At 47.5% G+C, this 26,588-nt stretch overlaps 1 protein-coding gene across 4 annotated transcripts in view; it reads right to left on the reverse strand.

The window, feature by feature from the left end:
- Positions 1 to 8,091: 8,091 nt before the first annotated feature.
- Positions 8,092 to 26,588, reverse strand: part of RC3H2 (ring finger and CCCH-type domains 2) — a 28,113-nt gene continuing 9,616 nt past the window's right edge. Inside the window, exons 7-20 of one of the 4 annotated variants that reach the window (XM_015822154.1) lie at positions 25,066 to 25,184; positions 22,901 to 23,013; positions 21,262 to 21,549; positions 20,839 to 21,089; positions 18,913 to 19,340; positions 17,413 to 17,586; positions 15,762 to 15,917; positions 13,613 to 13,826; positions 12,577 to 12,661; positions 12,267 to 12,348; positions 11,990 to 12,115; positions 11,215 to 11,322; positions 10,163 to 10,311; positions 8,092 to 8,287 (exon numbers count right to left, since the gene is read on the reverse strand). In XM_015822154.1, the coding sequence (XP_015677640.1) occupies positions 8,092 to 8,287; positions 10,163 to 10,311; positions 11,215 to 11,322; positions 11,990 to 12,115; positions 12,267 to 12,348; positions 12,577 to 12,661; positions 13,613 to 13,826; positions 15,762 to 15,917; positions 17,413 to 17,586; positions 18,913 to 19,340; positions 20,839 to 21,089; positions 21,262 to 21,549; positions 22,901 to 23,013; positions 25,066 to 25,184 (2,489 nt within the window). Of the gene's footprint in view, positions 8,288 to 10,162; positions 10,312 to 11,214; positions 11,327 to 11,978; positions 12,116 to 12,266; positions 12,349 to 12,576; positions 12,662 to 13,612; positions 13,827 to 15,761; positions 15,918 to 17,412; positions 17,587 to 18,912; positions 19,341 to 20,838; positions 21,090 to 21,261; positions 21,550 to 22,900; positions 23,014 to 25,065; positions 25,185 to 26,588 lie in introns of all 4 variants that reach the window. The other 3 variants (XM_015822153.1, XM_029285295.1, XM_029285294.1) reach the window with 3 other exon arrangements.

A 26,588-nucleotide genomic window follows, 5' to 3' on the forward strand; every position in this document is an offset into this window, starting at 1 on the left:
TTCTCTCGCGCTCTCTCTCCCCCCTCTTCCAAGCGACTCAAAGGAAGAAGCGCAAAGGAGGCTGGGAAAAAGGGGCGGGGCAGAAAGGAAGGAAGGAAGGAAGGAAGGAGAGGCCGGCCAGGCGATAGAGCTAGAGAAGAGAGAGCTCGCTCGCGGCGCGGCACCACTTCCGGTTCCTTTTGGACCAACACTCCTCCCCCCCCAACCCCAAAAGAAAAACCAACCAGCTGCGTGGGCTGATCCACGTGTTGCCTTGATGGACACTTCCGTCTTCTTTTCTGCCCTCTCTGCCATTCAAAGCATACCTAGCTCCATTCGCAGGCAACGGGTTTCACTCTGCGCCGTTGCAGCCGCTCCTAGGGGCGAAAGGCCGTAAACATCCCCGGTCGCTTCGCTTCTTCTTAGTTCCCCAGAGCTGCGGGTATTGGGGGGAAGTCTCGGGCCGGCTGTTGCACGACTAGCACACCTCCATTTGGCTGGCTGGCGCGCCCCTTTCCACTCTTTTGCCCCGCACGGTCGCTTGACAACCGGAAGTGCGCATGTCGCGCGGTGGAGGAAGGAAGGCAAGTTAAACTCCGCTCGGCCCCCTGCCGGCGAGAAAGGGGAATCCATCAATAAATAGCTGGTTGCTATGGTGATTCAGGCCTAGTCGTTCAGCCTTCCGCCTGCTTGCGGAAAGTAAAAGAATAACAAGCTTCCCGGCACCAAGCTGGATTGTTTTATTTCATGCCCAGTTGTTGTTATACACGGGAAAAAAAACAAATATATTGCAATTGTGAGATGGCAACCAACCTCTCTTGCAATGTGCAGCCTTCCAGTATTGCTAAACTACAACTCCCAGCAGCACCCGCTGTGAGCAAAGCATTCCAGAGGGGGCAGCACAACCACATCTGGAGGGCTGTTGGGTCTCCTTTTGCTAAGAGGAGGAGGAGGAGGAGGATGGTCATCCAGGGATCAGAAGCATGGAAAGCACCTTGAAGCATCCCATGAGGATTACAAGAATTGGGGAGGGGGGCAGGATTGGCCTCTGGGAATCCAGCTGTTGCACGGGGGGGGGGGGCTGGGGTGCCAAGAATGGAAGATGATCTTTGGGGCATATCTGCCTTGTGGTTGGTAGCAAGCTAGAACATGTTGGCCAAGATGGAATGGATCCAGTTCTTTCTTAGCATGCAACAAATGGAGAGCAACTTAAACATTCAAGGGGATTTTACAAAATACTGGACTCAAACTCCACCAATTGTCTCTTATTCTACGCTCAGCAGGTCAACAAGCTCAACGTCAGAATCCAATTATATTTCATTTCTAATTATCGACTATGGAAAACCCCATTTCTGCCCTCTCTGGATTTGGTCATACTACGAAGGGGAAGGGGGATGAGCAAAGGGGTTTTATGGCTCTCACTTCCTTCATTAAAACTTCAAAGGGACTGAATGTGGATCTCACCAAGAGGACTGACCATAACAATATGGCCATCGCCTTTCATCTACTACTCTCTGAAGTCTCCCTTCTGCCAGGCTGAGAGGAAAAGGGGGTGGAAATGTAACACCTGGGATCATCGCTGGAAGGACGGTGGGGTGGGGGCTGCTTGGGAACACTTAAAACCTTGAATGGTAGGGGTTGGCCCCTCAGATCCTGTCTAGAACGCCTGCAACCATCTTCTCTTAATAAAGATGCCTGTTGGAAGAGATATTCCAAGAGTTCTGTTTTCTTAAGATGTAAAGTGGGGTGGGTCTTTACACTCAATTTATTATTATTTTTTGCAACCATACACATTGCCCATCAATTGGTTCCTGAATTGTTCCTTCCATCAAAACCATCACGGATTTATCATACTATCCCATGTGGAGCTTTGAGATTCTTGATCTTTGGGAATCAGAAAAAAATTGGGCTGATACACATTTTCTTACTTGTGTTTAGCCCCCCCTCCTCTCAATTTTTTTTGCCCCTTTTTTCAGTAGAGCAAAGCACCACATCAGGCAACATCTGGATTGATAACTGTAGCAAGCTGTAATTGAAACATGGTTTGTTGAATAAAATTCAATGGCTGGATTTCATCCCACATATTTAGTACAAGGTTGTTGGGCAAGAGAGTGACTATAACACAAAACCATCTATGAATTCTGGTCAGCAACTTAACTGCCTTTACCCATGTTCCTAAACCTCTGGAAGACCACATAAAAACACATCCGCTTAACATTTCTCCTGGCCCCATATTTAAAAATACATATTTTCCTGCCCCAACACAATAAGAAAAGAACAAAACAAGCTTAAGCAGATACATCTTTTTTTTTATTTTACTGCATGCAAATACATTTCAAGTATTGCAAATTGATTCTATTAAGTCTCTCTTGAAACACTGGAGAAACAAACAAACAAACCACAACTAGCTAAAGTCTGTGACCAGCCTTAAAGCTAACAATCTCGACTTCAGTGCTACAGCAAACACACACGCATGTACTATTCAGGCTAAATCACAAAGCCGGTTCCCATTTTTTCCAACTTTCCCACCCAAAAATACAGACCGTACGGTCTAAACATCCCTGGTGTAAATCCTATTCCTCTAACACAAAAGGGAAAAAAAAATAACGATAATACAATTTGGAGGTTTAAAACAGAACAAAATGGAATAGAATTCATTACCCCACCCTGAAATATATCCCCCATTTTGTTTTACAGATTTATTTTTTAAATTATATTTTTAAATAGAAGCTGAGAATGCACCATTAAAAATGAGCATTAAATCCATCGTAGCGATGGAATCTGCTTTATTATACATGATGGGTGTACACCATCTTTTATCTCATTTACATTTTAATCGAACAATAGATTTGCAAAGAAAATGTCTAATACAGACGTAAGAATATTCACACTTGAGTTTTACAACCGGTTGTACAATTGACAAAACCAGGCCTCTTTTCCCAAACTTTCCAGATTAAGCAGGTTTATAAAATCTTAAATCAACAGAAGAAAAACAAAGCCTCCCCCCCCCTCTTTCTTTTTAACTTTCAGGGAAAAGAATATATGCAGTATATAGTGTAAATGTGGAGAGTAGATACTGCATGCTAAATTACAATACTCCGGAGTGGCTGTACAGTTGCTGTGTGCAGTAGAAAGAAAAGAACCACACGTGTTGTATCACAACTACAGTATAATGGATTTATCCACCCCGCAAAAAAGAGAAATGCATGCATTTCCTATGCCTTGGACTAACTGACCGAGAATTAATTAAGGAGAGGACTAAGATCAGCTTTTTCCCTGTGTCTGACACTTGCAGATGCAGCCAGGAGTTCTTTAATGTCAGACTTTTGTCAAGTACATAAAAAGTCCATTAAAGTTTTGCAAAAGCATAGGTGCATGAATGTGTCTGGAAAAATCTTTCCTTTGTCATGTACCCTTTTGACATCTCCTTACTGTAGGAGGCGAACAAGATATTCTGGTCTATACAACCCCCAGCATATCTGACCAAAGCAAGACGACCTGTATTGGCTGTGAATGATGGATTTTGCAGTCCAACACCTCTGGCAGGCAAGAATCCGTGCTACGGTGCGGGGACCTTCCTTGTGTGAAAGAAATAACTGAAGATTGAAAGAGCTGGCCAATCAGTCATCGCTCCAGGGGTCTTCAAACTTGGCCCTTTTATGACTTGTGGACTTCAGTTCCCAGAATTCCACAGCCAGGCACGTGTGCCTTGGCTGAGGAATTCTGGGAGCTGAAGTCCACAAGTCATAAAAGGGCCAAGTTTGAAGACCGCTGCTCTAGTCCATAAGAGATAGAGAGTCTTCCTAAATACAAGGTGCTTCAAAACAAACTTAACCCCTGGATAGCGCGTAGTTCACTTTTTCCAAAGATGTGCATTCAGATTTAAACTCTGCAAAGAACAAAATAAATACTGGAAAACCATACCTGCTGACAAAAAAAAAACAAAACAGGTCTCAAAAAATGGTTAGCATCTTTCTTTTCTCATTGCACTGTGCAAAACCTAGTTGGCGCTGCGGGCTAAGCTCTCTGCACAAATGCTATGATTATTTATTTAAGTCAACATTCACAACAACTGGTCTGGATTTGTTTTTGTTTTTTTTTTAAAAAAAGCTTATCCTCCATTCCTCTATTCTGGTTGCTGTGCATTTGCCGTGTCCACTCTGTGGAAGGAATATTCTGCCTCTCTTTATGGATCCATACTCTTCTGAGCTGTCTTTCTGGGCAAAATAACACATTCAGCAAGGATGAGATATCTGCGGGTTGCAGGGTGTGTTGAAGAAGCACGGCTACACCACTCAGTGCTGATGGAAAACCTGCGCAGGAGATGCCCTGTGGATAAGTGTCTACCGAAGACTAGCACCACACATGGTTTTGGCAATGCCAAACTTCCCCTTCGAAGCTCTAATGCAGGGGTCTTCAAACTTGGCTCTTTTATGACTGGTGGACTTCAACACCCAGAATTCCTCAGCTAGGCACGCGAAGTCCACCAGTCATAAAAGGGCCAAGTTTGAAGACCCCTGCCCTAATGTTTTTGCAACACTGATTCTCCCCTTAAGTCTGGTCCAATACAAACAGTGGCCATTCTTCTATTCATGCTCAAACTCTGCTTACAGAAGGGCTGAATATAAGAAAGGCAAATAAACTGATTTCAACTATCTTCTGCTCCTACAGTACAGGTATGTTTGTGCAATAAGCCAACATTTCTCCTTCATTTCTCAGTAGGAAGCAGCTTAGTCTTCCTTCTTCCTGGCTCTTCTCATCTGCTCTAGTTCTGCAAACTCAAGAGCCTTAAAACAGACCCTGCTTCTCAAGTGGTCGCCTCAGGACCACCGCTCTCCCACCAAAAAAGAGAATAAAACTTGGAGATTCTAATCGTGGCGAAAAGCGCCCAACGTAAAAAAAAATAAAAATAAATTCACAGCAAGGTGCCACAGCTGGGTTGCAAAAGCTGGTGAGGGGAAAAAAGGGCCCTTGCTCAGATTTCAGCTCTTTTCTGGGATCTGCAATTCTCCCTCCAGTGCTTTTATTTTTTAAATCAAGCTGCTCTAAGGCAGGTGAGTTCCTTGCTTGCTCGCCCCAAACTAAAATAAATTAAAACAAGCTTATCGGGAGCTTTCTGATGGCACCAGAGAAAGAACGGTGTGTAAACAATTGATTGCAAGCAGCCAAATCCTGAGAGAGAAAAGACAGTTCATCACGAAGCAAGCCACGAAAATCAAAACACGTTAACAGCGAAAATAAAGGTAATCTGATCAGATAATGCACATTTGGACCCCTGATAACTGGTGGCACTCAGATAAGGATCTCTCCAGCCTCTATCTTCTTCTATTTTAATAACAAAATAGCAATGCAATTTTTTCTTTCGCTCCTTCTCTTTTTGGAAAAATCATTTTTGCCTTCAAAAGCGTGGAAGACCTCATTGACTAACTATCCGCATAGGAATGAGATTGTTTTACATCTCTCTTTATCAGATTTTTTTAAAGTCCGAAGTCTAGAACAGCGCAAAGAAAATTTCTGGAAGCATTTCAAATGTCATATATATATGCATATATATATATATATATATATATGTATATAAATCCCTATATACAAGAATTGTTCGGCTAAATTGAGAATTTGGCCATTGGATGTTAACAGTCACCAGAAGAGATACGTAACCAAAATCTTGATTTTCAGTTCCCTTGAGTTTAAGAGCCACGGTAAAAAGGAAAACTTTGGGAACTGGTACGAAAATCCAAGGAAAGGAATTTGGTGGCTATAGAAATAGCCTTTTGCACCTCACTATTAAATTAGCAGGTTTAAAAAAAACCGTCACGACATTGCTGGAATTATCAAAACAAGTAGTCCTTGTATTTTTTTTTTTAATCCATATGTACAACATAATTTTTTTCACGCGCCACGCCAGGTCAGAAGTGAGATTTCGTTTTTTCCCAATGATCCAAGTTAGAACTGCAGCCCTTAGAGAAATGCCACAACGTTGTGAATGTGAAAACTGTTGTGATGTCGCAGTACCAGCTTTGTTCTGCCAATAAGATGATCATTTTTAAATGTTTTCTTTTGTCACCCATTTGATAGAAGGATGAACCCTTGTATGTGTGTGTGTGTGTGTGTGTGTATATATATATATGGTGATGTTGGGAGCTCCCAACGAAAGCTCGGTTTTCAATTAAAGTATTTTTACTTAAACCCTCCTGGTGATCGTAAATTAATTAGTTATTTCATAATGAATACACCCGGGAGTCATATTTTTACTGATATCATTAACCATCAGCTCAATCTAGAGCCATCCACAGGCAGCAGTCGCTACTGCGACATCATTTATATATATTTTATATTTTTGGATTGCTAACAAAGAATTAAGGGAGAACGGAATAGCTATTTCGAGCTAATTAGCTCTCATCAGCCAGACATACCCTTCTGAGATTCGAACCCATATTTGGGCCGACAGGGTGTATCAAAAAGCACTCAAGGTAATTCTCCTCCCCTGTCTCTTCCCTCCTTGACACAGCTGACAAAGTGAGAAGGAGCCTGTGGCCTAGAGGTCAACGCAGCTGCCTAACGTCAAGCAGCCCGGGTTCGAATCTCAGAAGGGTATGTCTGGCTGATGAGAGCTAATTAGCTCGAAATAGCTATTCCATTCTCCCTTAATTCTTTGTTAGCAATCCAAAAATATAAAATAGTATTCTGGTGAAAGGGCTGCTTGGCTAAAATATTCCAGTACTATTTCCAGAGTAAACAACTTCACAGAAGTTAATTAACAAACATTTTCTTAAAACAAAAACAAACAAAAAAAAGGAAGAAAAATGTAAAAATGATAAAAATTATAAAAAAAAGGAAGCTGCAGAGGAGGACCAATAAGGGAGAATGTTCTTCCTTGATAGCCTGACGTCCCCTTGCTCCGCAGAAGTAGATTTTAAAGCGGGAAAAGAGCACAGCTAAGAGGTCGCAGGGGAGAACGTTCCAATTTTAGACTTCTAAGATCTTCCCAAAAAATAAATAAATAAATCACATCTTAAAGAGGACTTCTTTTTCCCCCCACCCCCTTGTTCTGTACAAGCCCAGCTCAAGCTACATCATGAAGCGTTCAAGATGATCACCGGAGTTAAATCACTAACAAATCTAAATACTGGGCATTCTCAGCAACACGATGCCCAACTCAATATTGGGAGCATTTAAAAGGACCGCTAATCCTCCGTGGTTTTGACGAAGAGGAAGGGGAATACCGTGTCAGTCTTCGGTGCAAACACGGGTTTTAGGTGCCTCGTTTTTGGAGAGAAAAATTGGGGAGGACTTAAATGCCAAGAGGGGGAGCCTGCCAATGGGCTGGGAGATTGAGCGCTCTTTGCCACGCCCGTGCTGAGCTGTCAACTTGCCACTTTAAGCAAGAAAGAACCAAGTACGTTAAGTGGGGAAGCCCAGGCACTTGGGTTGGACTTTGCTGCCGATAATTTGTATACAGAAAAGTCACTGGAGGCCCAGGAAGACCAAGCTGCCGAAGAGACGGGACGGGAAGAGGTGACCCACTGCTACGTACAGAGGCACCAATGTTGCCACGCTAAATGCCCTGAAGAAAGAGTCTTGTGTGGGGGTCATCCTCATGCCCTCTTTTTGTCTCACCGACGCTTGTCCACGCAAAGCTCCAGCATGGAAGAAACTAGCCACTTCAAGTCAGTGCAAATTCCTTCCTCTCAAAACAAGGCCAGCCAAACAACTGAATTGTACTCCGGTGAGCCACAACATTCCCCCCACCCCTGAAATGACTGGCTTTAGTTTTGGATGCTTCCCTACAAAAGGTGAGTGTTAACAGGAATGACTCGGGGACGTCTACGGCCTCACCGAAAAGCCGCTTTAAAGGGAAAACACATCCAGATCCCACACGGTTGGGGTGTGCAAAGTGAACGTCTGAATCCCTAGCAAAGGGGCTGTCATTTATCCCGAAAGCTAAGACACAAGAAGAGTCCGATGTATTAAAAAGTCCACGGGAAACAAATGACCCTGACAGGATTTTTTTTCAAAAAAAAATAAGAGAGAGAGAGAGAAAGAGAGAGAGAGAAACCAAAACAAAGCTAACCACTTCTTAGCATGACCACAAGCCTGAAAGCCAAGCACCTCTCACGTGTTCACCATTTTGCCGTTTGCAATCGGCCTCAAAAAGTCATTTGGCCCGTCCACGAGGCCGTGGGCTGTTTTCAGAAGAAGGCTGCCCATGCTGGCGGACGTCATGATGGGCAGGGAGATCCTGCTGCCTGCCGTCTCCGTGGGTTGGCTGAAACAGGACGCCGCTGGCAAGACCCCCGTCTGCTTCTCCCTGAAGGGTGGGTGGGTGGGTGGGGAAGACAAAAGAAAACCTGGTCACACTGGAGGCATAGAAGCTTCTTGACCTGCACTTTGTGAAGAGGAAAGAAGAATTATGAAGTCCTAGAGAGGTCTTCTACTGGCGGAAGTGGGCAGATGATGAGAATTCTACAACTACTAGATGAAGAGTGTTTAGATGTTCAGCCATGATCATGATTAAGATGTATGAAAATATAAGATATGGATGGATGGATGGATAGATAGATTAGATAGAGATAGATTAGATAAGATAGACAGAGATAGACAGACAGAGATAGACAGAGATAGATAGATAAGGTAGATGATAGATGAGATAGGTAGATAAGATACATAGAGATAGATTAGATAGATAAGGTAGGTAAGGTAGATGATAGATAAGATAGTTAAGATAAAGATAGATTAGATAGATAAGATAGACAGAGATAGATAAGACAGATAGATGATAGATAAGATAGATAGATAGATAAGTTAGGTGGATAAGGTAGATGATAGATAGATAGATAGATAGATAGATAGATAGATAGATAGATAGATAGATAGATAGATAGATAGATAGATAGATAGATAAGTTAGGTAAGGTAGATGATAGATAAGATAGATAGATAGATAAAGATAGATTAGATAGAGATAGAGATAGATAAGATAGATAGATGATAAATAAGACAGATAAGGTAGATGATAGATAAGAAGGATAGATAGATAGATAGGTAAACAAGATAGATAAGATAGGTAGATAAGGTAGATGATAGATAAGATATAGATAAGATATAGATTAGATAGATAGATAGATAGATAGATAGATAGATAGATAGATAGATAGATAGATAGATAGATAGATAGATAGATAACTATTGTCATTTTTTTTACTGTGGGCATAATGGCACACATTAAAAATGAAATTTTTGCTTGCTCTCAAAGTGTACACATACATAACACAAATTTAAACATACTATATACAACGTATGTATAGACCTACACCCTTACATATAAGTAACATATAAATATTAATCACTGACCATCTTGAATACATAATGGAAGGAGGAAACTTTAGAGAAACTTTTGGGCACCAGGAACTGGTTCCGTGGTTTTTCCACAGACCGGAGGGTGTGTGGTTTTGTGTGCTGCCTGCATCCCGCGGATGGGGCTTTGCTTGTTTGTGCGGACCGGTTGCTGGCATGCTGCGGCCACGGACCGGGGGTTGGGGACCCCTGCTTTAGAGTTCACAAGGTTAATACCGTGTGGAACCAAAGTGTGGCTGAAAATGGACGTTCTGCTTCGGATACATTCAGGTCAAATGTCTATGGAGATTCTCAACCATCCAGGTCATGACTGCTCCAAAGGTGCTTTTCCAGTTGAACTCTCTTGGGGATTTTTTCCCCCCCTTGAAAACGTTTTGCTTCCCATCCAAGAAGCTTCTTCATTCTGAACTTGAAGAAGCTTCTTGGATGAGAAGGGAAATGTTTTCAAGGAAAGAAACTAAGGAAGTCCAGTTCTTTGGGATGGGACACGGGTCGGCCCTGAAATCTAACCGTTGTTTGGGGCCTACAGCCACCAAGAGAGCGAGGGAAAGAAGGGCAGCAAGAATCAGATATGAGAAGCTCCACCCACAGCAAGGAAGAGCTGAAGAAGCTTCTTGGATAAGAAGGGAAACGTCTTCAAAGACGAAAAAAGAACTCCAGCTGCCTCGTGAAAAAGCACTTTTGGGACCTGGGGGGTTGTGAATCTCCACAGCCACAGCAAGGAAAGCACAACGGATGGGAAGAGCGTGGATGAACGCTTCTGCGCAGGGAAACTTTGCCCTGAGGTTCCTGAGCGAGACTGGACTTTTCTGTTTCTGTCCCACACTCACAAACGAGCAAGCTCTTCATGCAGGACAGGCCTCTTCGCCTGCCTGGCGTCCACCTGGGGCTGCTCCGCAAGGTGACCGTTCTCCAGAGCTGACCCGTTGAAGAGGTTCTCGCTCTGACCGCCGATGGCGAGCTGCAGGCCCAGCATCTCCTGGAAGAGGAAAGGACAGGACAATTGTTTGTAGGACGATTGTTTTTAATCGGGACGGTTTTGATGGTGTTGCTTTATTATATAGGGCTTCCTGCCTGAGCAGGGGGTTGGACTAGAAGACCTCCAAGGTCCCTTCCAACTCTTCTCTTCTCTTTTCTTCTCCATTCCATTCCATTCCATATTCTATTCTATTCTATTCTATTCCATTTTCTATATTCTATTCTATTCTATTCCTTATTTCTATTCTATTCTATTCCTTATTTTTATTCTATTCTATTCTATTCTATTCTATTCTATTCTATTCTATTCTATTCCTTATTTCTATTCTATTCTATTCCTTATTTCTATTCTATTCTATTCTATTTATTCTATTCTATTCTAATCTAATCTAATCTATTCCTTATTTCTATTCTATTCTATTCTATTCTATTCTTTCTGTTCTGTTCCGTTCCATTCCTTATTCTATTCTATTCCATTCCATTCCATTCCATTTTCTATTCTATTCCATTCCATTCCATTCCATTCCATTCCATTCCATTATTCTATTCTATTCCATTCCATTTTCTATTCCGTATTCTATTCCGTATTCTATTCCGTATTCTATTCTATTCTATTCTATTCTATTCTATTCTATTCTATTCTATTCTATTCCCTATTCCTTTCCCTTCCCTTCCTATTCTTTGAATCTTATAAGCTGCTGAGAGTCACTTCCTGTGAGATAAGTGGCTACATACGTTTGATAAATAAATAAACAGCTACAATGGGCATCTCCATCTGAGCTCAGCCTTGTTAAGTAACTGTGGACACAGTGAGCTATCTGGACCGGAAGAAGTGGTACCACTCTGAAGTTCTGGGGACGGGAGACAAATAATAGCCCACGTGTGGGTAGAGTCAAGAACGTACTTCCATTTGCTCTCCGGACCCCTCGGCCTCATCAGTGTCCAGCGATGAAAGTTCCAGTTCAATGTCTCGGTTGGCCTTGGTGCCCATGCTGTCCTCGGGGGAGTCAGCCTGGGGAAGGAGCAGGAAAGGAAGGGAACATAAAACAGAGGTTGGAAAGAAGCACGTCTAGGATAGGGTAGGGTAGGGTAGAGCAGAATAGGGTAGCATAGAATAGAATAGGAATTAGAATGGAATGGAATGGAATGGAATAGAATAGAATAGAATAGAATAGAATAGAATAGAACAGAATAGAATAGAATAGAATAGAATAGGAATTAGAATAGAATAGGAATAGGAATAGGGAATAGAATCGAATAGAATAGGAATTAGAATAGAATAGAATGGAATGGAATAGAATAGACTAGGAATTAGAATAGGAATTAGACTAGACTAGACTAGACTAGACTAGGAAATAGAATAGAATAGAACAGAACAGAAAAGAAATAGAACAGAACAGAATAGAATAACAGAGTTGGAAGGGACCTTGTAGGTCATCTAGTCCAACCCCCCCACCCAAGCAGGAGACCGTACACCATTTCTGACAGATGGCAGTCCAGTCTCTTCTTGAAAGCCTCCGGTGATGAAGCTCCCACACCTCCTGAAGGCAACTCCTGTTCCACAGGTTGACTGTTCTCCCTGTCAGGAAATTCCTCCTTATTTCCAGGCTGAATCTCTCCTTGATCTTGGTGCAGCGGACATGGAGGCGGGGGGGGGGGGGAGAGAAAAGCCTGCTTACCCGGCCGTTCGTTTCCTTGCTCAAGAGCGTCAAGGTGAGGGCGCTGCCTTCGCTCAGGGCCTCCCACTTCTGCTGCGTGGCCAGGGCGTTGGCCTCTCTCTGGAGCAGCACCGAGTTACTTTTGGCCTGGGTGGGGAAAGCAGAATACGGTCCCCCCCCCCAAATGGTCAGGGGAGATGGCTGCACTCTCCCCCCCCGCCCCTGGGGCCGTGGATCCTGCGGCAACCAGGAAGCTGCTCCTGGCTCCCAGATATCCAGCCTTTGGGAAAGGTGTTACCTGCTGCAATTCGGTGCTCAGGAGATCTCCGGTGCTCGAGTGCTTTGGCGGAGCCGGTTCCCCGGGAGAAACGAACTGGTCCCTTGAAAGAGAGACGGAAAAGTCAGGACGGAGCCTGGAGACACGGATGCCTCTGCAAAAAAAGGCCCCTTGTGGGAGAAACAGCAGGGATTAAACTCTGCTCCCGCCACCACGGAGGCCGGTGTGCAAAGGAGGCGGCTGTTCTGGGGTTCCCGGGAATGAGCAAGGGGCCGGGGAGAGCGGAGCTCAGCCCTGGCCGGGTCTGGGGGGGGAAGCCACTTCTGCCTACCGTTCTAGGAAAGGTGCCGAGGAAGTGGACTCGGGCGCGTAGCAGCTCCACCTCAAGTCCACGGAGCTGATGCTGGGGATATAATCTGTTTAAGAGGCAAGGATGGAGCTCAGCTCAGCGGGGCCTTGCCCTGCTCCTCTCCCCCGCCTCCTTCTCCTCCTTTTCCCTCCCTCCTTCCTTTCTCCATTCCTCCTCCTCCTCCATCTCTATGCCCTCTTTCTTCCTTTCTCCATTCCTCCTTCTCCATCCCTCCTTCTTCCTTCCTCCTCCATCCCTCCTTCCTCCTCCTTCCTTTTTTCTCCATTCCTCCTCCTCCTTCGTTTATCCCTTTCTTTTCTCCATTCCTCCCTCTCCTCCTTCTCCATCCCTTCTTCCTTCCTCTTTATCCATTCCTCCTCCTTTTCCTTCTCCATCCCTCCTTCTTCCTTCCTCCTCCTTCCTTTTTTCTTCATTCCTCTGCCTTTTATCCCTCCTTCCTTCCTTTCTCCATTCCTTCATCCCTCCTTCTTCTGTCCTCTCTCCACTCCTCCTTCATCTATCCTTCTTCCTTCCTTTTTCTCTATTCCTCCTCCTCCATCCTTCCTTCTTCCTTCCTCCTCCTCCTTCCTTTTTTCTCCATTCCTCCCTCTCCTCCTCCTCCCTCCCTTCTTCCTTCCTCTTTCTCCATTCCTCCTCCTTTTCCTTCTCCGTCCCTTCCTCCTCCTCCTTCCTTTTTTCTCCATTCCTCCCCCTCCTTTTATCCCTTCCTNCTCTCCACTCCTCCTCCTTCATCCCTTCCTTTTTTTCTATTTCTCCTCCTCCTCCATCCTTCCTTCCTTTGTCCATTCTTCCTTCTCCTTCTCCATCCCTTCTTCCTTCCTCCTCCTCCTTCCTTTTTTCTCCATTCCTCCTTTTATCCCTCCTTCCTTCTTCTCCATTCCTCCTTCATCCCTCCTTCCGTCCTCCCTCTCCATTCCTTCTCATCCTTCTCCTCCATCCCTCCTTCCTTTTTCTCTATTCCTCCTCCTCCTCCCCCCCTTGAAGGGGCTGCCCGCACCTGACATGCTGATGGGCTTGGTAGTGCTTCCTTGGGAAGCAGTCGCCTGGACAGGGTCCGTGGTGTGGTAGCCTGTCCGTGATGACCTGGAGATGGCGCCCCACTTGGAAATGATCGGCCCGTCGCTGAAAGGGATGATGGGGTCCTCCTCCTTCGCCTTCCTCTGGGTTTCAAAGAGATGGGCCGGCCTCTTGGGCTCTCCGCTGTCCAGATCCTGCACAGAAAGGAAGGCTGAGAGGGGCACGGAAACACCAGCTCCAAAGGACCCTTCCAGGTTCCCCAAAGTCATCTTAGGTCCCCCCCTCCAGGACATCCCAAAGGTGCTTTTTCAAAAAGCAACTGGACTTTTGTTTTTTCCTCGAAGGCGTTTCGTTTCTCGTCCAAGAAGCTTCTTCAGTTGCAGAGGCGAAGTGAGGAAGTGTCAGGTCTGCCATGCTCGGCTTGGCACCTCACTGGAGTCCAGCCCTCAAAGGCTGTGCAAGGGGGGAGAACCAATGGGCAATAAATCTGTATTACTCTGCTGGGGAGGGGTGTGTGTCATGGTTCCGACTAATGAAACACTTCAAAGAACTTCCGGGCATTGTTTATCCTAAAAAAGTCTTTATTCGTGCCACAAAGTGTGGGCACAGCACGGATGGATGCCAAGATCTGAATTCCCCTCCCCTGCACCTAACATTCCAGCCTATTCCCCTCCTCTATTTTGCAGTGCACTTCCCTTCTGTAGCCCCTGTATTCCTTATCTCAATTACTCCCTACACACGAGGAAAGAGAGGGTAAGTGGATAAGGGTGGAGGCAAGGCGGGGACGGCCGGGAGTATCCGGAAATATTTTGAGTAAGATTTTTTTTTTTGGTGTTTGTAGATGCATCTTTTGTATTGGTTGTTTAATCAAAATAATAAAAAATTATATACAAAAAAAAAATAAATTACTCCCTACACACATTCTTTCTCCTCCCCTCCCAGCATCATCTAAGTCAGGGGTGTCAAACTCCATTTCATTGAGGGCCCCATCAGCATTGCAGTTGCCCTGGGGGTGTGTGTGTGTGCAGGTGTGTGTGGCCAGGGTGGGCGTGGATGGAGTGGGTGTGGCCTACTGGGTGGGCGTGGCCAGATCTACATCGTTCGTGTCAAGGGTCCCTGTGGGGGCCTGGGCAGGAGTGGGACAGATCTGAGGATCTCTGGCAGAAGGGGGTGGGACCAGGGCAAGCGCCAAGGCATGGTCCATTGGAGGAACCTCACTGCCTGCCGAAACCCCTCCGCCGGAGCCCATCAAGCCGGATATGTGAAGTAGGCGAGGGCCATTTGCTGGCCACTTCCAAGCGATGGTCCATTTCTTCATTCCTCACAAAGGGTGACCCCTCCCCAGCATGCACCCAGAGGGTGAGGCCGACGTGGCAGGGGCTGGTTCCTCGCTGTTTCCGGACGGCCTTGTGGAGCTAAGACTGAATGCGTTTCAGCATAGATGGCCACCACAAAATTGTACATTGGCTCCTGGCTGGCCTGGGCCAGGGCCAAGGCAGAGGGGTGCCGTTCCCTCACTGTTTCCAGGATGGCTTCGCGGGCCACATGAAACCACGTCGCGGGCCGCATCCGGCCCCCCGGGCCTTGTGTTTGACATGTCTGATCTAAGTGAACTCTAAAAATACCAGACAGTTCTGCATATTTTGTCAAAGCAAGAACATCCAAGGTGAGCAGCGTTGACAGGGGGAAGTGACAGCTTGATGGAAACCAGAGAAGTTCTCAGCCAGCCATCAAAGCGGTAAAAAGAACTTGAGCTACTCAAAACATCTCAGCGCTCTCAAAACACCTAAGCAGACTTTTATTGGCTGAAGAGGGACTGGATGTGGGGGGATAGGCTGGGATATGGGGGGGAAAAAGACCCCCTTTTGAGCGTGGGAAACTCAGCTCCAGCCTGACTTTACTGCAGCCAGACATCTTTTAGTAAAAGAACCGTTCACTTCAATCCAGTGGAGTCGAGGGTCTTTCTTCCCTAAGGGACCAGACTGGGGCAGGTCTGATAGGAAGCTTCTTGGAGGAGAAGAAAGGAAAAAAGAAAGCCCAGTTGCCTTTTGAAAAGCACCTTTGGGAACATCCATGACCTGGCTGACCCAGGACCTCCACGGACACCCCCCCCCAGGATGCGGCCTTACTAGGAGGACCGTGCTGGATTTAGCCAGGACGTCCTTCGGCTCGGCCTCCACCGCGCTGATGCAGGAGCTGAGGGTGCTGCAGGACCAGGGCGAGTACTGGCACAGCTGGCCGTCTTCGTACCTGGGGTCGCTCGAGCCGCTGGAGTTCTTGCTGAACTGCAAGAAGCAGGAGGGGGAGTGGGGGGGGAAACCACACCTGACCACCTTGCAGAGACCATCCAGGTCAGCCTGGGTGGTCAGCAGGAGGGTAGCGATGGACAGAGTGAAAGAGGACAAGAAAGTGATCTGATTGCACAGGACAGAAACCATCAGGGGGGAGAGAAGAACGGGGGTGGGGGGGGAGAAGGAAGGATGAATATATTGAGGGAATTTGGGATCCTTTCCCCAGGCTGCAAAAGGGAAGGGAAGAGCAAATACAGTATCCTCTCCTCAAAGCCCCACGTTCCTGGTCTAAAAAGCAGCAAGGAATAGCCTGCCAGCTAGTTAAGAGTCAAGAGGAAGAACATTTTTGAAAAAAGAAAGAAAGAAAGAAAGAAAGAAAGAAAGAAAGAAAGAAAGAATCAATCCACAAGAATAGAGCTGGAAGGGACCTTGGAGGTCTTCTAGTCCAACCCCCTGCTCAAGCAGGAGACCCTATACCAGTGATGGCGAACCTTTTAGAGACTGAGTGCCCAAAACCCGCCTCCACCCCACCCGTTCCGCCCCCCACCCATAGGGCCACCCACCGCCTCCACGGCCCGCAGCAGATCGCCCAGGCAGCCCAGCAGCACCGTGGCAGCCACACCCTCCGCCCATGCCCTGGAGTATCATCTGTGCGCGACAGGGTGGGAGGGCGGAGTCTTGTCCCTGCTGCCTGGCTGCCATGTCCCACGACTCGGCGTGGGTCATGCCCAGGGACGATTCTCCTCTGGGGGGGGCTGCTGGTGAGGAGGGGGCCGCGGGGGGAGGCGGAGCTGGGGCCATAGTTTCGCCACCACTGCCCTATCCCATTTCAGACAAGTGGCTGTCTCCTGTTGAAAGCCTTTTTGGAAGGAAGGAAGGAAAAGAAAGAAGGAAAGAAAAAAAGAAAAAAAGGAAGGAAGGAAGGAAGGAAGGAAAAGAAGGAAAGAAAGAAAGAAAGGAAGGAAGGAAGGAAGGAAGGAAGGAAAGAAAGGAAGAAAGAAAAGAAAAAAGAAAGAAAGGAAGGAAGAGAAAGAAAGAAGGAAAGAAAGAAAGAAAGAAGGAGGAAAGAGAAAAAAGAAGGAAAGAAAGAAAGGAAGGAAGAAAGAAAGAAAGGAGGAAAAGAAAGAAAGAAGAGAAAGAAGAAAGAAAAGAAAGAAAAGAAAGAAAGAAGGAAGGAAAGGAAAGAAAGGAAGAAAAGAAAGAAGAAAGAAAAGAAAAGAAAGAAAAAAGAAAGAAGAAAGAAAGAAGGAAGAGAAAAAAGAAAGAAGGAAAGAAAGGAAGAAAAGAAAGAAGGAAGGAAGGAAGGAAGAAAAAGAAAGAAGGAAAGAAAGGAAGGAAGAAAGGAAAAAAGAAAGAAAGAAGGAAAGAAGGAAAGAAAGGAAGGAAGAAAAGAAGGAAGAAAGCAAGACATGCAAACTGTCAGGCACAAGGGTCCTTCTCCCTCCCTCCCTCCCTCCCTCCCTCCCAGAGGGGTCTTCTGGGGCCTTACTTCACAACTGAAGTCCACGCTGAAGAAAGGGGAAGGGGAGGACGGAGACGGTGCGGCTGCAGGGAGAGCGGACGTCGTCACCACGGGCACTTTCGGGATGTGGCAAGGCGCCCACTGTTCCGGTTTCTTTCGGAGAGGGTCCTCGTAGGCAGGCTTCAGATGTCCACAAGGTTCCTACAAGGAAGATCCAGTGGGGCGTCTATGAAGGCCAAGCGACACTCAGCAAACTTGCTACGAGTGGGCACTGAGCTTATTGATCGATTTAGGAAATCTATTTACCGCCCATCTCATACCCAACGACTCAAGCGTTCCCGTATTCTTGGAACGGTCCTCGTCTAATGACTGCAAGCAGGGCGACCAGAACTGGTGTTGCTGTGCAGTGCAGACACTGCGACGTTTCGTCTGGCGACGGCTTCGCTTGGCAGTGGGAATTCTGAGGCCAACTAAGGTCGTTAAACAAGGACTGCTTGGCTGGGAGCCAAAGCAAAGCAAAACTCTTCCAAACCCAAATCATTTGAACTTCCCTCAGCCCAGTTCATGGGGCCACCCGTGCCGTGATTTACTACTCGTACACGTACGTCAACAGCAAAAACCTACCATTCCTCCTCAGAGCTTAAACGATTCTCTGTCCCCGTGGGAACCAAGGTCAGTTCTGTTTATTAAACTGGGAGGCTAAGCTTTCTGTCACAAAGGCCGCCAAGCTAATCTATTGGGAAACATAATTGACTGCGTGCCATAGTAATAGGCTGGGAAATTCAACTTTCCAGAGAAAACTTTAGTTTCGGTTTCACTTTTGACTGTCCGTGCCTATACTTTATAACCAATAAACATGTTCCTAGAGCAGGGATAGGCAACCTTGGCCCCTTCATGACTCGTGGACTTCAACTCCCAGAATTCCTGAGCCAGCATGGCTCAGCTTGGAAACCTCTCCCTTTCCCCTCAGCATGGCTGGCTCGGGAATTCTGGGAGTTGAAGTACACGAGTCATAAAAGAGCCAAGGTTGCCTACCCCTGCCCTAGAGGAAAAACTCAAGCCTCAAAGTTCTGCTTTAGTTGGTCTTGCCTATTCGGAACCATGACATTAACATCAGCGCTGTCATCTAAGGCAGATGTCTGCAAACTGGGCAACTTTACGACTTGTGGACTCCAACTCCCAGAATTCCTCAGCCAGCTATGCTCTTAAGCAAGGGGTCTTCCAGCTTGGCAATTTGAAGACTTGTGGACTTCAGCTCCCAGAATGCCTCAGGCAGCATGAGGTTGGCTAAGGAATTCTGGGAGTTGAAGTCCACCAGTTGCCAAGGCTGGAGACCCCCTGCTCTAAGCCCTCAGAAATTGAAAGTCGCGTTATTATCTACTTGTGTGGCCCAGTTTTCAGACCCCTGATTTAAGGAAAGAAAACAGACAGCAATGCAAAACTCAGAATCTCTCGGAAAAGCAGGGAAGAGGGATTCCTTCACCAATCTAGACAGCAGTCTCTCCGGCTAAATTCTGGAGCACCTACCCTTGCCCAAGGCACAGCCCTCTGCTCCGCTGGCACCTGGCAGGGCACCGAACAGTAGCTGTCCAAAGAGCCGTATCTTTCCCGCACAAAATTGTGATAGACGGAGGGGTGGGCGACTTCCATGGGAGGTAAGGAGTTGCTCCGGATGATATCGTCCCTCTGGTACATCGGTGGTCGCCAAATACGCCGGCTGTCATAAACCGGGGCGTACATCCCGGAAGGAACCGGTGGCACCGGCCCGTAGGGCTGCGGTTGTGCCTGTTGGTAAGCAGCGGTGAGTCTGTCCCGAGAAGGAAACGTGCCGTAAGGTTCACTGTACTGTAGAGAGGCCGGCGGGAGAGAGGATTCGGAGACGCTGCTGGACCTCACAAAGCGAGGGAGGCAGGGAGGCACCGCTGTAGGGACCGCCGGGGGGCCTGGATAATATCCTACAGAAGGAAATGCATAGTTGAACTCTGCCTTCTTACACTTACACAGGAGACTGGAGGCTAAAGCATATAAGGAACAGCTGCTGGAATTGGGTATGTCTAGTTTAACAAAGAGAAGGACGAGGGGGGACATGATAGCAGTCTTCCAATATCTCAGGGGCTGCCCCAAAGAAGAGGGAGTCAAGCTATTCTCCAAAGCACCTGAAGGCAGGACAAGAAGCAACGGGTGGAAACTCATCAAGGAGAGAAGCAACCTAGAACTAAGGAGAAACTTCCTGACAGTTAGAACAATTAACCAGTGGAACAACCTGCCTCCAGAAGCGGTGAATGCTCCAACACTGGAAGTTTTTAAGAAGAGACTGGACTGCCATTTGTCTGAAATGGTATAGGGTTTCCTGCCTGAGCAGGGGGTTGGACTAGATGACCTCCAAGGTCCCTTCCAACTTTATTATTATTATTACATGCAGAAGGAAAAAAGCTAGAAACCCCCCACCGAGAACACTTCTCAAAATCAAGACAAGGGATGCCAGGCAGACCCCACTGGGCAGAAAATCTATCTACAATATCATACACCCGGAACAATATACATACACGTGGTAATACAGCAGTATCCAACACACAGCAGTTACAGCAAGGAAACAAAAAGAGAGCGCACACATCTGCGGAGCCTTCCCTTTTATACAAAGCTCTTCAAGAGACACAGACCCTGCTGAGTCATTCCCGTCATTAAATCTTACATTACACCAGCTGGTTAGCTTTTCAATCAGTACCTTGACAACCAGCCAGGACCAGACTTACAACCACAGTGGAGCCCAAAATTTCACTAAGTGAGACCATTGTTCAGTGAATTTTGCCCCATTTTACAGCAACAGTTAAGCGAATTGCTGGAGTGTTGAGGTTGGTAACCTGGTCGTTAAGCGAATCTGGCTTCCGCAACGATTTGGCTCGTCAGAAAGTCACAAAAGGGGGATCATGTGACCCCTTGGGACGCTGCGACCGTCCTAAATACGAGTCAGTTGCCGAGCGGCCAAATATTGTTCTCGTGAAGCCACAACAGTTGTTAAGTGGGAAAAGAATGGCTGTCAGTCACTTTTTTCAGTGCCGTTGCAATTTTAACAGCCGCTAAATGAACTGTTGCAAGCCGAGGACTGCCTGTACGTTTCTTTCTTGGCTCGCTGCAAATTCTGGCCGGGAGTTGAAGCCCATGCTTCTTAAAAGGGTTAAGCTTGGGAAACACGGCTCTTGGCCCACTCTGGGCTTTTAAACCAGGAGTCCCCAACCCCCGGGGCCACAGCCCACTACTGGGCCACGGGAGAAATGGGCAAGCACGTGCACGAAGCTCCATTCGTGCGAATGGAGGGTGCACGCACGCACCGCTCACACAAAACGGAGCTGTGCATGTACGCGTGTGCCTGCCACTCCCACGCCCCCCTCCCCTCCGACAGCCCGCGAAGGTTGGGGACCCGTTTTACACAACCTTCTTGAGCTGGACCCTCACCTGTTTGCGGGTAAGGCGGAGCTTCATAGGAGAGATGAGCCCGAGGATCCTGGAAATACGGGAGAATCTCTGAGTGAGCCGGGTAGATGGGCAGGCGGGTGGCAAAAGGGCTGGGTTTGGGGGCGAGGGGGCTTATCTCGTTGCCCACAAGGGCTGGAGAGGGAGGAAGAGGAGGAGGGGGAGGAGGGACGGGGCCTGTTGAGGTAGCTGCAGTCTGGTTCACAGGCGTTTTCGGAGGGGATCTGGTTTTGCTGTAAGAATCAGAAAAGGTTGAATTAGGGCTGATGCCAAGCGCATTAAGAAGGGACAGGATGAACTGATCCAAGCAGAAGGGACCAGAAGGGGCCAACCCAGAGAAGGAGGCGACCTTCCCTGTTCCTGGGGGGGGGAGGAGGAGGCTCCAATTCTAGCCCCAGAACGTACTGTTCGGGCAGAGGCTCGGTGGGAGACAAAGTGGGGTTCTGGCCGTTTGCCACAGCCTTCCCCCCTTTCTTCATGTGCTCCAGAGTCCGTAACAAAGGGGTGTTGGTACAACGGGGGATCAGCTGGGGGGCAACGCTCTCCGGGCTGGGACTCTCATTGGTGCTGGACGCCGCCTTTCCCGCCGGGTCTGCGTTTCCGATGATGGGAACGACGCTTGGGATGCTGGCTTTCCCAAGCAGCGGGAAGGGTCTTACCGTGGCACCGATTTTCTTGTTTCTCAGCCGATACCTGCAGGGCCCAGAAAGGAGAGCAGAGCTGAGTTGAATACCCCGCCCCCCAATAAAAGCTGCCTTCAGATAGAGCCAAGAATCCAGAGGTAAGATTGCCCTTTAAGCCACATTAGGGATCTTCAAACTCGGCAGCTTTTTCTGGACTTCAACTCCCACAATTCCTCAGCCAGGAATCCTGGGAGTTGAAGTCCACAAGTCTTAAAGTTGCCAAGTCTGGAGACCCCTGAGACAGGCAAACCTGTCAGCAACAGAACTTCTGAAGGTTGAATCGGATGAGTGATACTTCCTACCTTCAAAAACCAGAAAGTTCCCCCCCCAGGTGACCTGAACAGCCCAGGGACACCTTAATCTCCCCAAACCTGCCGCTGTCATCAGATTTTACTATATCTGGACTCCTACTTCAAAGTAGATGGGGTGGGGGGAAGGGGGGGATGAGGGGGGTAGAGATATGCAAAATTTGGTGTAATAATATGTTATAGAATAATGTATTATATTTTTATTTTTTTAAAGAGGAGGTGCTCAATTAGCACCCCCAAACTGCATCCGAAGGATGAGGAAAGGAAGGAGGTGGGATGTGTAGGGTAGTTGAAAGAGAGGAGGTGCAGGTAGGAGGGGAGGAGAGGAGGAGGGAAGTAGGTAGGAAGGGTGAAAGAGGGGGCGGATGCAGGGGGGGGGGCTGCCGAGCACCTCTGAAAATATGGTTATGTTTAATATGTTTTTTTTTAATGTACACCATATTTGTATTTAGAATTTGTTTATTTGAAAATTAATAAAAATTTGAAAGAAAAAAAAAAGTAGATGGGGTGATATGATTTGAGGAAGATTCCCTTAGTCCAGGGGTAGGCAACCTTGGCTCTTTTATGACTCGTGGACTTCAACTCCCAGAATTCCTGAGCCAGCCGTGCTGAGGGGAAAGGGAGAAGTTTCCATGCTGAGCCATGCTGGCTCAGGAATTCTGGGAGTTGAAGTCCATGAGTCATGAAGCGGCCTAGGCCAGAGGTAGGCAACCTTGGCTCTTTTATGACTCGTGGACTTCAACTCCCAGAATTCCTGAGCCAGCCGTGCTGAGGGGAAAGGGAGAGGTTTCCAAGCTGAGCCATGCTGGAAGTTTTTAAGAAGAGACTGCACAGCCATTTGTCCGAAATGGTATAGGGTTTCCTGCCTGAGCAGGGGATTGGACTAGATAACCTCCAAGGTCCCTTCCAACTTTATTATTATTGTTGTTGTTGTTTTGGAACCCGGTTGCTAAATTGGGTGTGCATTTGTGCGGATGGCAGAGCCCCGGATCAAGGCTGCCAGACTGACCGTAGGCCCCAGGCGGAACGTGTGTGTCCCCCCACAAGACTTACTTCTCGAGCTCCTCCTGCGAGTGGGCAAAGGTGCAGTTGGTCCCGCGCGGACACCCGCCCTGCTGTCTAAGGTCGCGGCATAGGCTGGTTTTATACTTGCTGTTTGGCTGAGGCTTTCAAGAGAAGATAGAAGAGAAGTAAATGGGCGCTGCCAACTTCTTGTGCCCGGCTATCTCTGTCGAGGGCGAATCATGCAGCATGCCACCACGGGGGACTGTTGGCCTTAACAAGAGTTGCGCTACTCTATTTCTGGAGCAACATGGGAAACGGGCATACACTGTTAAGGGCCATGCGATCTCTTTCAGCAACTTCATAATCTTTCTCTTTGCTTTTTATTGTTCACAACTTCATAATTTTTCTCTTTGCTTTTTACTGTTCACAACTTCTAATGTGTAAATGGCCCAGAGTCATTTGGAGTTGTGCAGCCACTAAACCAGTGGTGGCGAACCTATGGCACGCGCGCCAGAGGCGGCACTCGGAGCCCTCTCTGTGGGCACGCACGCCATGCCCCAGAGATGGCAACCGTCCCTCTTCAACCAGTCGCCCGCTAACTTACCGAGGTCCCACGTGGCCAGATGCATCGCAGCACCCATGCGCTTGCTGGCCTCTGTGTGCGGGGGCCGATGGTGTCAGGCAGCAGCCGCCCCAGCCCCTGCCTCCCCTTGCCTGCGACATGGCACCCCTGCCCTGCCTCACCCTGCAGAACCAGCCTCCTGCCCACCACCACACCCGCCAGAGACCCCTGGATCTCCCCCAACCCTGCCCAGCCCCCGCAGGCGTCCTTCCCCAGGAACAACATCGAGCTGACCATGCCCACCCTGGCCACGCCCACCCATCTGCCATGAACACTGTAGCCATGCCCACCTGGCAGGCCACACCCACCTGGTGGCCACGCCCACCAGGCACTCGGCAATACATAAGTGGGTTTTGTTTTGAAGTTTGGGCACTCGGTCTCTAAAAGGTTCGCCATCACTGCACTAAACCGAACAAAGAGAAATACACGCTCAAGGGACAAGCAGCCAATGGCTTTAGAGAGTTTAAAGCAGGCTTCTCCAGCCTCCAGCTGTGTGTAAACGTCAACTCCCAGAATTCCCCATCCACGGTGGCCATTGCAGAGAATTCTGGGAAATTGACCTCTAGGTTAGGAAAAGAATGACTTAAAAACATCGGGCCAAGGAAGGAAATCCATGCTTATTTCATTCCAAGCTGATGTGATGGATTTCCGCACCCACAAACTGTCAACTAACCAAAGATGAAAGTTCAACCAGGCATTTAAAAAAAATCAAATCAGAGAAAGTCAATTGTGATTTTAATTTGTGTGTGTGTGTGTGTGTGTGTGTGTGTGTGTGTGACTATCTAGTCCAGTGATGGCGAATCTTTTAGAGGGCGAGTGCCCAAACTGCAAGTCAAAACCCACTTATGCATCGTCGAGTGCCAGGTGGGTGTGGCCCATTGGGTGGGCGTGGCCCATTGGGTGGGCGTGGCTGCGGTGGCAACGGCACACTGGGTGGGACTAAAACAGTGGTGGCGAACCTTTTAGAGGCCGAGTGCCCAAACTGCAACCCAAAACCCACTTATGCATCATCGGGTGCCGGGTGGGCGTGGCCACCGAGCTGTCGGCTCGTGCTCGCTCCCTGTCCGCGCCGACTCGTGCTCGGTCTCAAGCTGTCTGCAGCAAATGCTGCTTCCGCAGAAAGTTGTTCCTTTTATAGCCTCTCACCTATTCCCAGACTGCGCATGCACGGAGAGGAGGAGGGAGCAGCTCGGCCCAGCAATGGCTCGTGTGCCACCAGAGACAGCTCCGCGTGCCACCTTTGGCACGCGTGCCATAGGTTCGCCACCACGGGACTAAAAAGTTCAATCAATCAATTCCAACTTTGCAAGATCTTTTTTTTTTCCCCACGAGAAGTTGAAATTGACTGATTGAACCTTTTTTTTTTTTGGCACACGGCGGCGGAGGCCTAAAGCGAAAAGGTTTTATAAAACCCAGCTGAAGGCCTAGGACTGGGACGACGGCATGCATGCCCACAGAGAGGGCTCTGAGTGCCGTCTCTGGCACCCGTGCCATAGGTTCGCCATCACTGATCTAGTCTTACTTGCTGTTTTATAGGTCTGTGTGAGAATCGAAGTGCTACGTTACGACAAATCAAATCTGGACCACCGACCTGTGGAATTTCAGGGCCTTTCCTGCTGTAGTTCTGGATGAAGTCGACAAGGCCATGGACAACTGTCTTAACGGCCACCAGGGCGTTCTCCAGCTGCTCCCAAGTTGGAGACGCCGCATCTGGGAGGGGGCAGAAATGGAGGAATTAAAATACTGTGTCAACCCTGCTAACATCGGATATTCTTGCTTTGACAACATATGGAGATGCAGCCATTTTCCTACTTATGTTTTACTCTTAGAATTAGAGTTAGAATTAGATGATACTGGGGGGAGAGGAGGAGGAATGTGCATGGGAGTTTAGTTAGGCATATTGTAACTAGGGTGAGAATCAAGGTTTTTTGAACTAAGAGATGATAAGAAATGGCGGGCTGAAGAACTGGAGGGAAAGCCTGCATTTCAAACTAATTGGAGAATGTGATTTATGACTGTTCATTAGAGGAGGGAATTGTGCTTTGATACTGTGTGCTCAGGGGAGGGGAATTCAGATCTTGGCTTTGCCTATGTACGTGCCGATGTTATGCTACTCAAAATAAAGATTCTTTAGGGTAAACAATGCCTCAAAGTTCTTTGAAGAGTTTCATCTGTCGGAACCATGACATTAAGCCAAAATCTTGCAGTAGCTATCAGGAACACACTGCAATCGCGTGGATTTCCATTTTGCAGGCCCGTTCCAGAGTGAGCACAGCTGCTTTTTGAACCACATGGCAGGATTAACCTTCCTTTGAAAATGGCCGTGTGCCCACCGACGGGCACTCTTTCCCCCCGTCGTACTTTTCTTCCAAAACCCCAAGAGGAAATGTTTTGTCCCCTCGATCAATCCACTTCCTCCAAAAGACGATGGAAACAAAACTCATTTCCATCATGTAAAATGGAGACTCAATCATCCAGGCCAAAAGGTATCTCGAAAGGTGAAATCATGGCAACTGGACCAAAGTTTATTAAAACTGAGACGTTTCGTTACTCGTCCACGTAACTTCAGTCAAAATGAAAATTTGGATAGGCAGAGAATTGTTGGAAAGAACCACCTCTTGCCATAATAGACTACAGGGGTTCCCCCCCCCCAAATGAAAAGCAACGTGTAAATTAAGACTCAGTCGTCCAGTTGCCATGATTTAACCTTTTAAGATACTTTTGGCCTGGATGATTGAATAATAATAATAATAATGATGATGATGATGATGATGATGATGATGTTGGAAGGGACCTTGGAGGTCATCTAGTCCAACCGCTTGCTCAGGCAGGAAACCCTATACCATTTCAGACATGGCTGTCCAGTCTCTTCTTAAAAACTTCGAGTGTTGGAGCATTCACCGCTTCTGGAGGCAGGTTGTTCCACTGGTTAATTGTTCTGACTGTCAGGAAGTTTCTCCTTAGTTCTAGGTTGCTTCTCTCCTTGGTTAGTTTCCATCCGTTGCTTCTTGTCCTGCCTTCAGGCGCTTTGGAGAATAGCTTGACTCCCTCTTCTTTGGGGCAGCCCCTGAGATATTGGAAGACTGCTATCATGTCCCCCCTCGTCCTTCTCTT

Source organism: Protobothrops mucrosquamatus, unplaced genomic scaffold, assembly GCF_001527695.2.
Source record: "Protobothrops mucrosquamatus isolate PMUCROS unplaced genomic scaffold, P.Mucros_1.0 scaffold1481, whole genome shotgun sequence".
NCBI lineage: Eukaryota > Metazoa > Chordata > Lepidosauria > Squamata > Viperidae > Protobothrops > Protobothrops mucrosquamatus.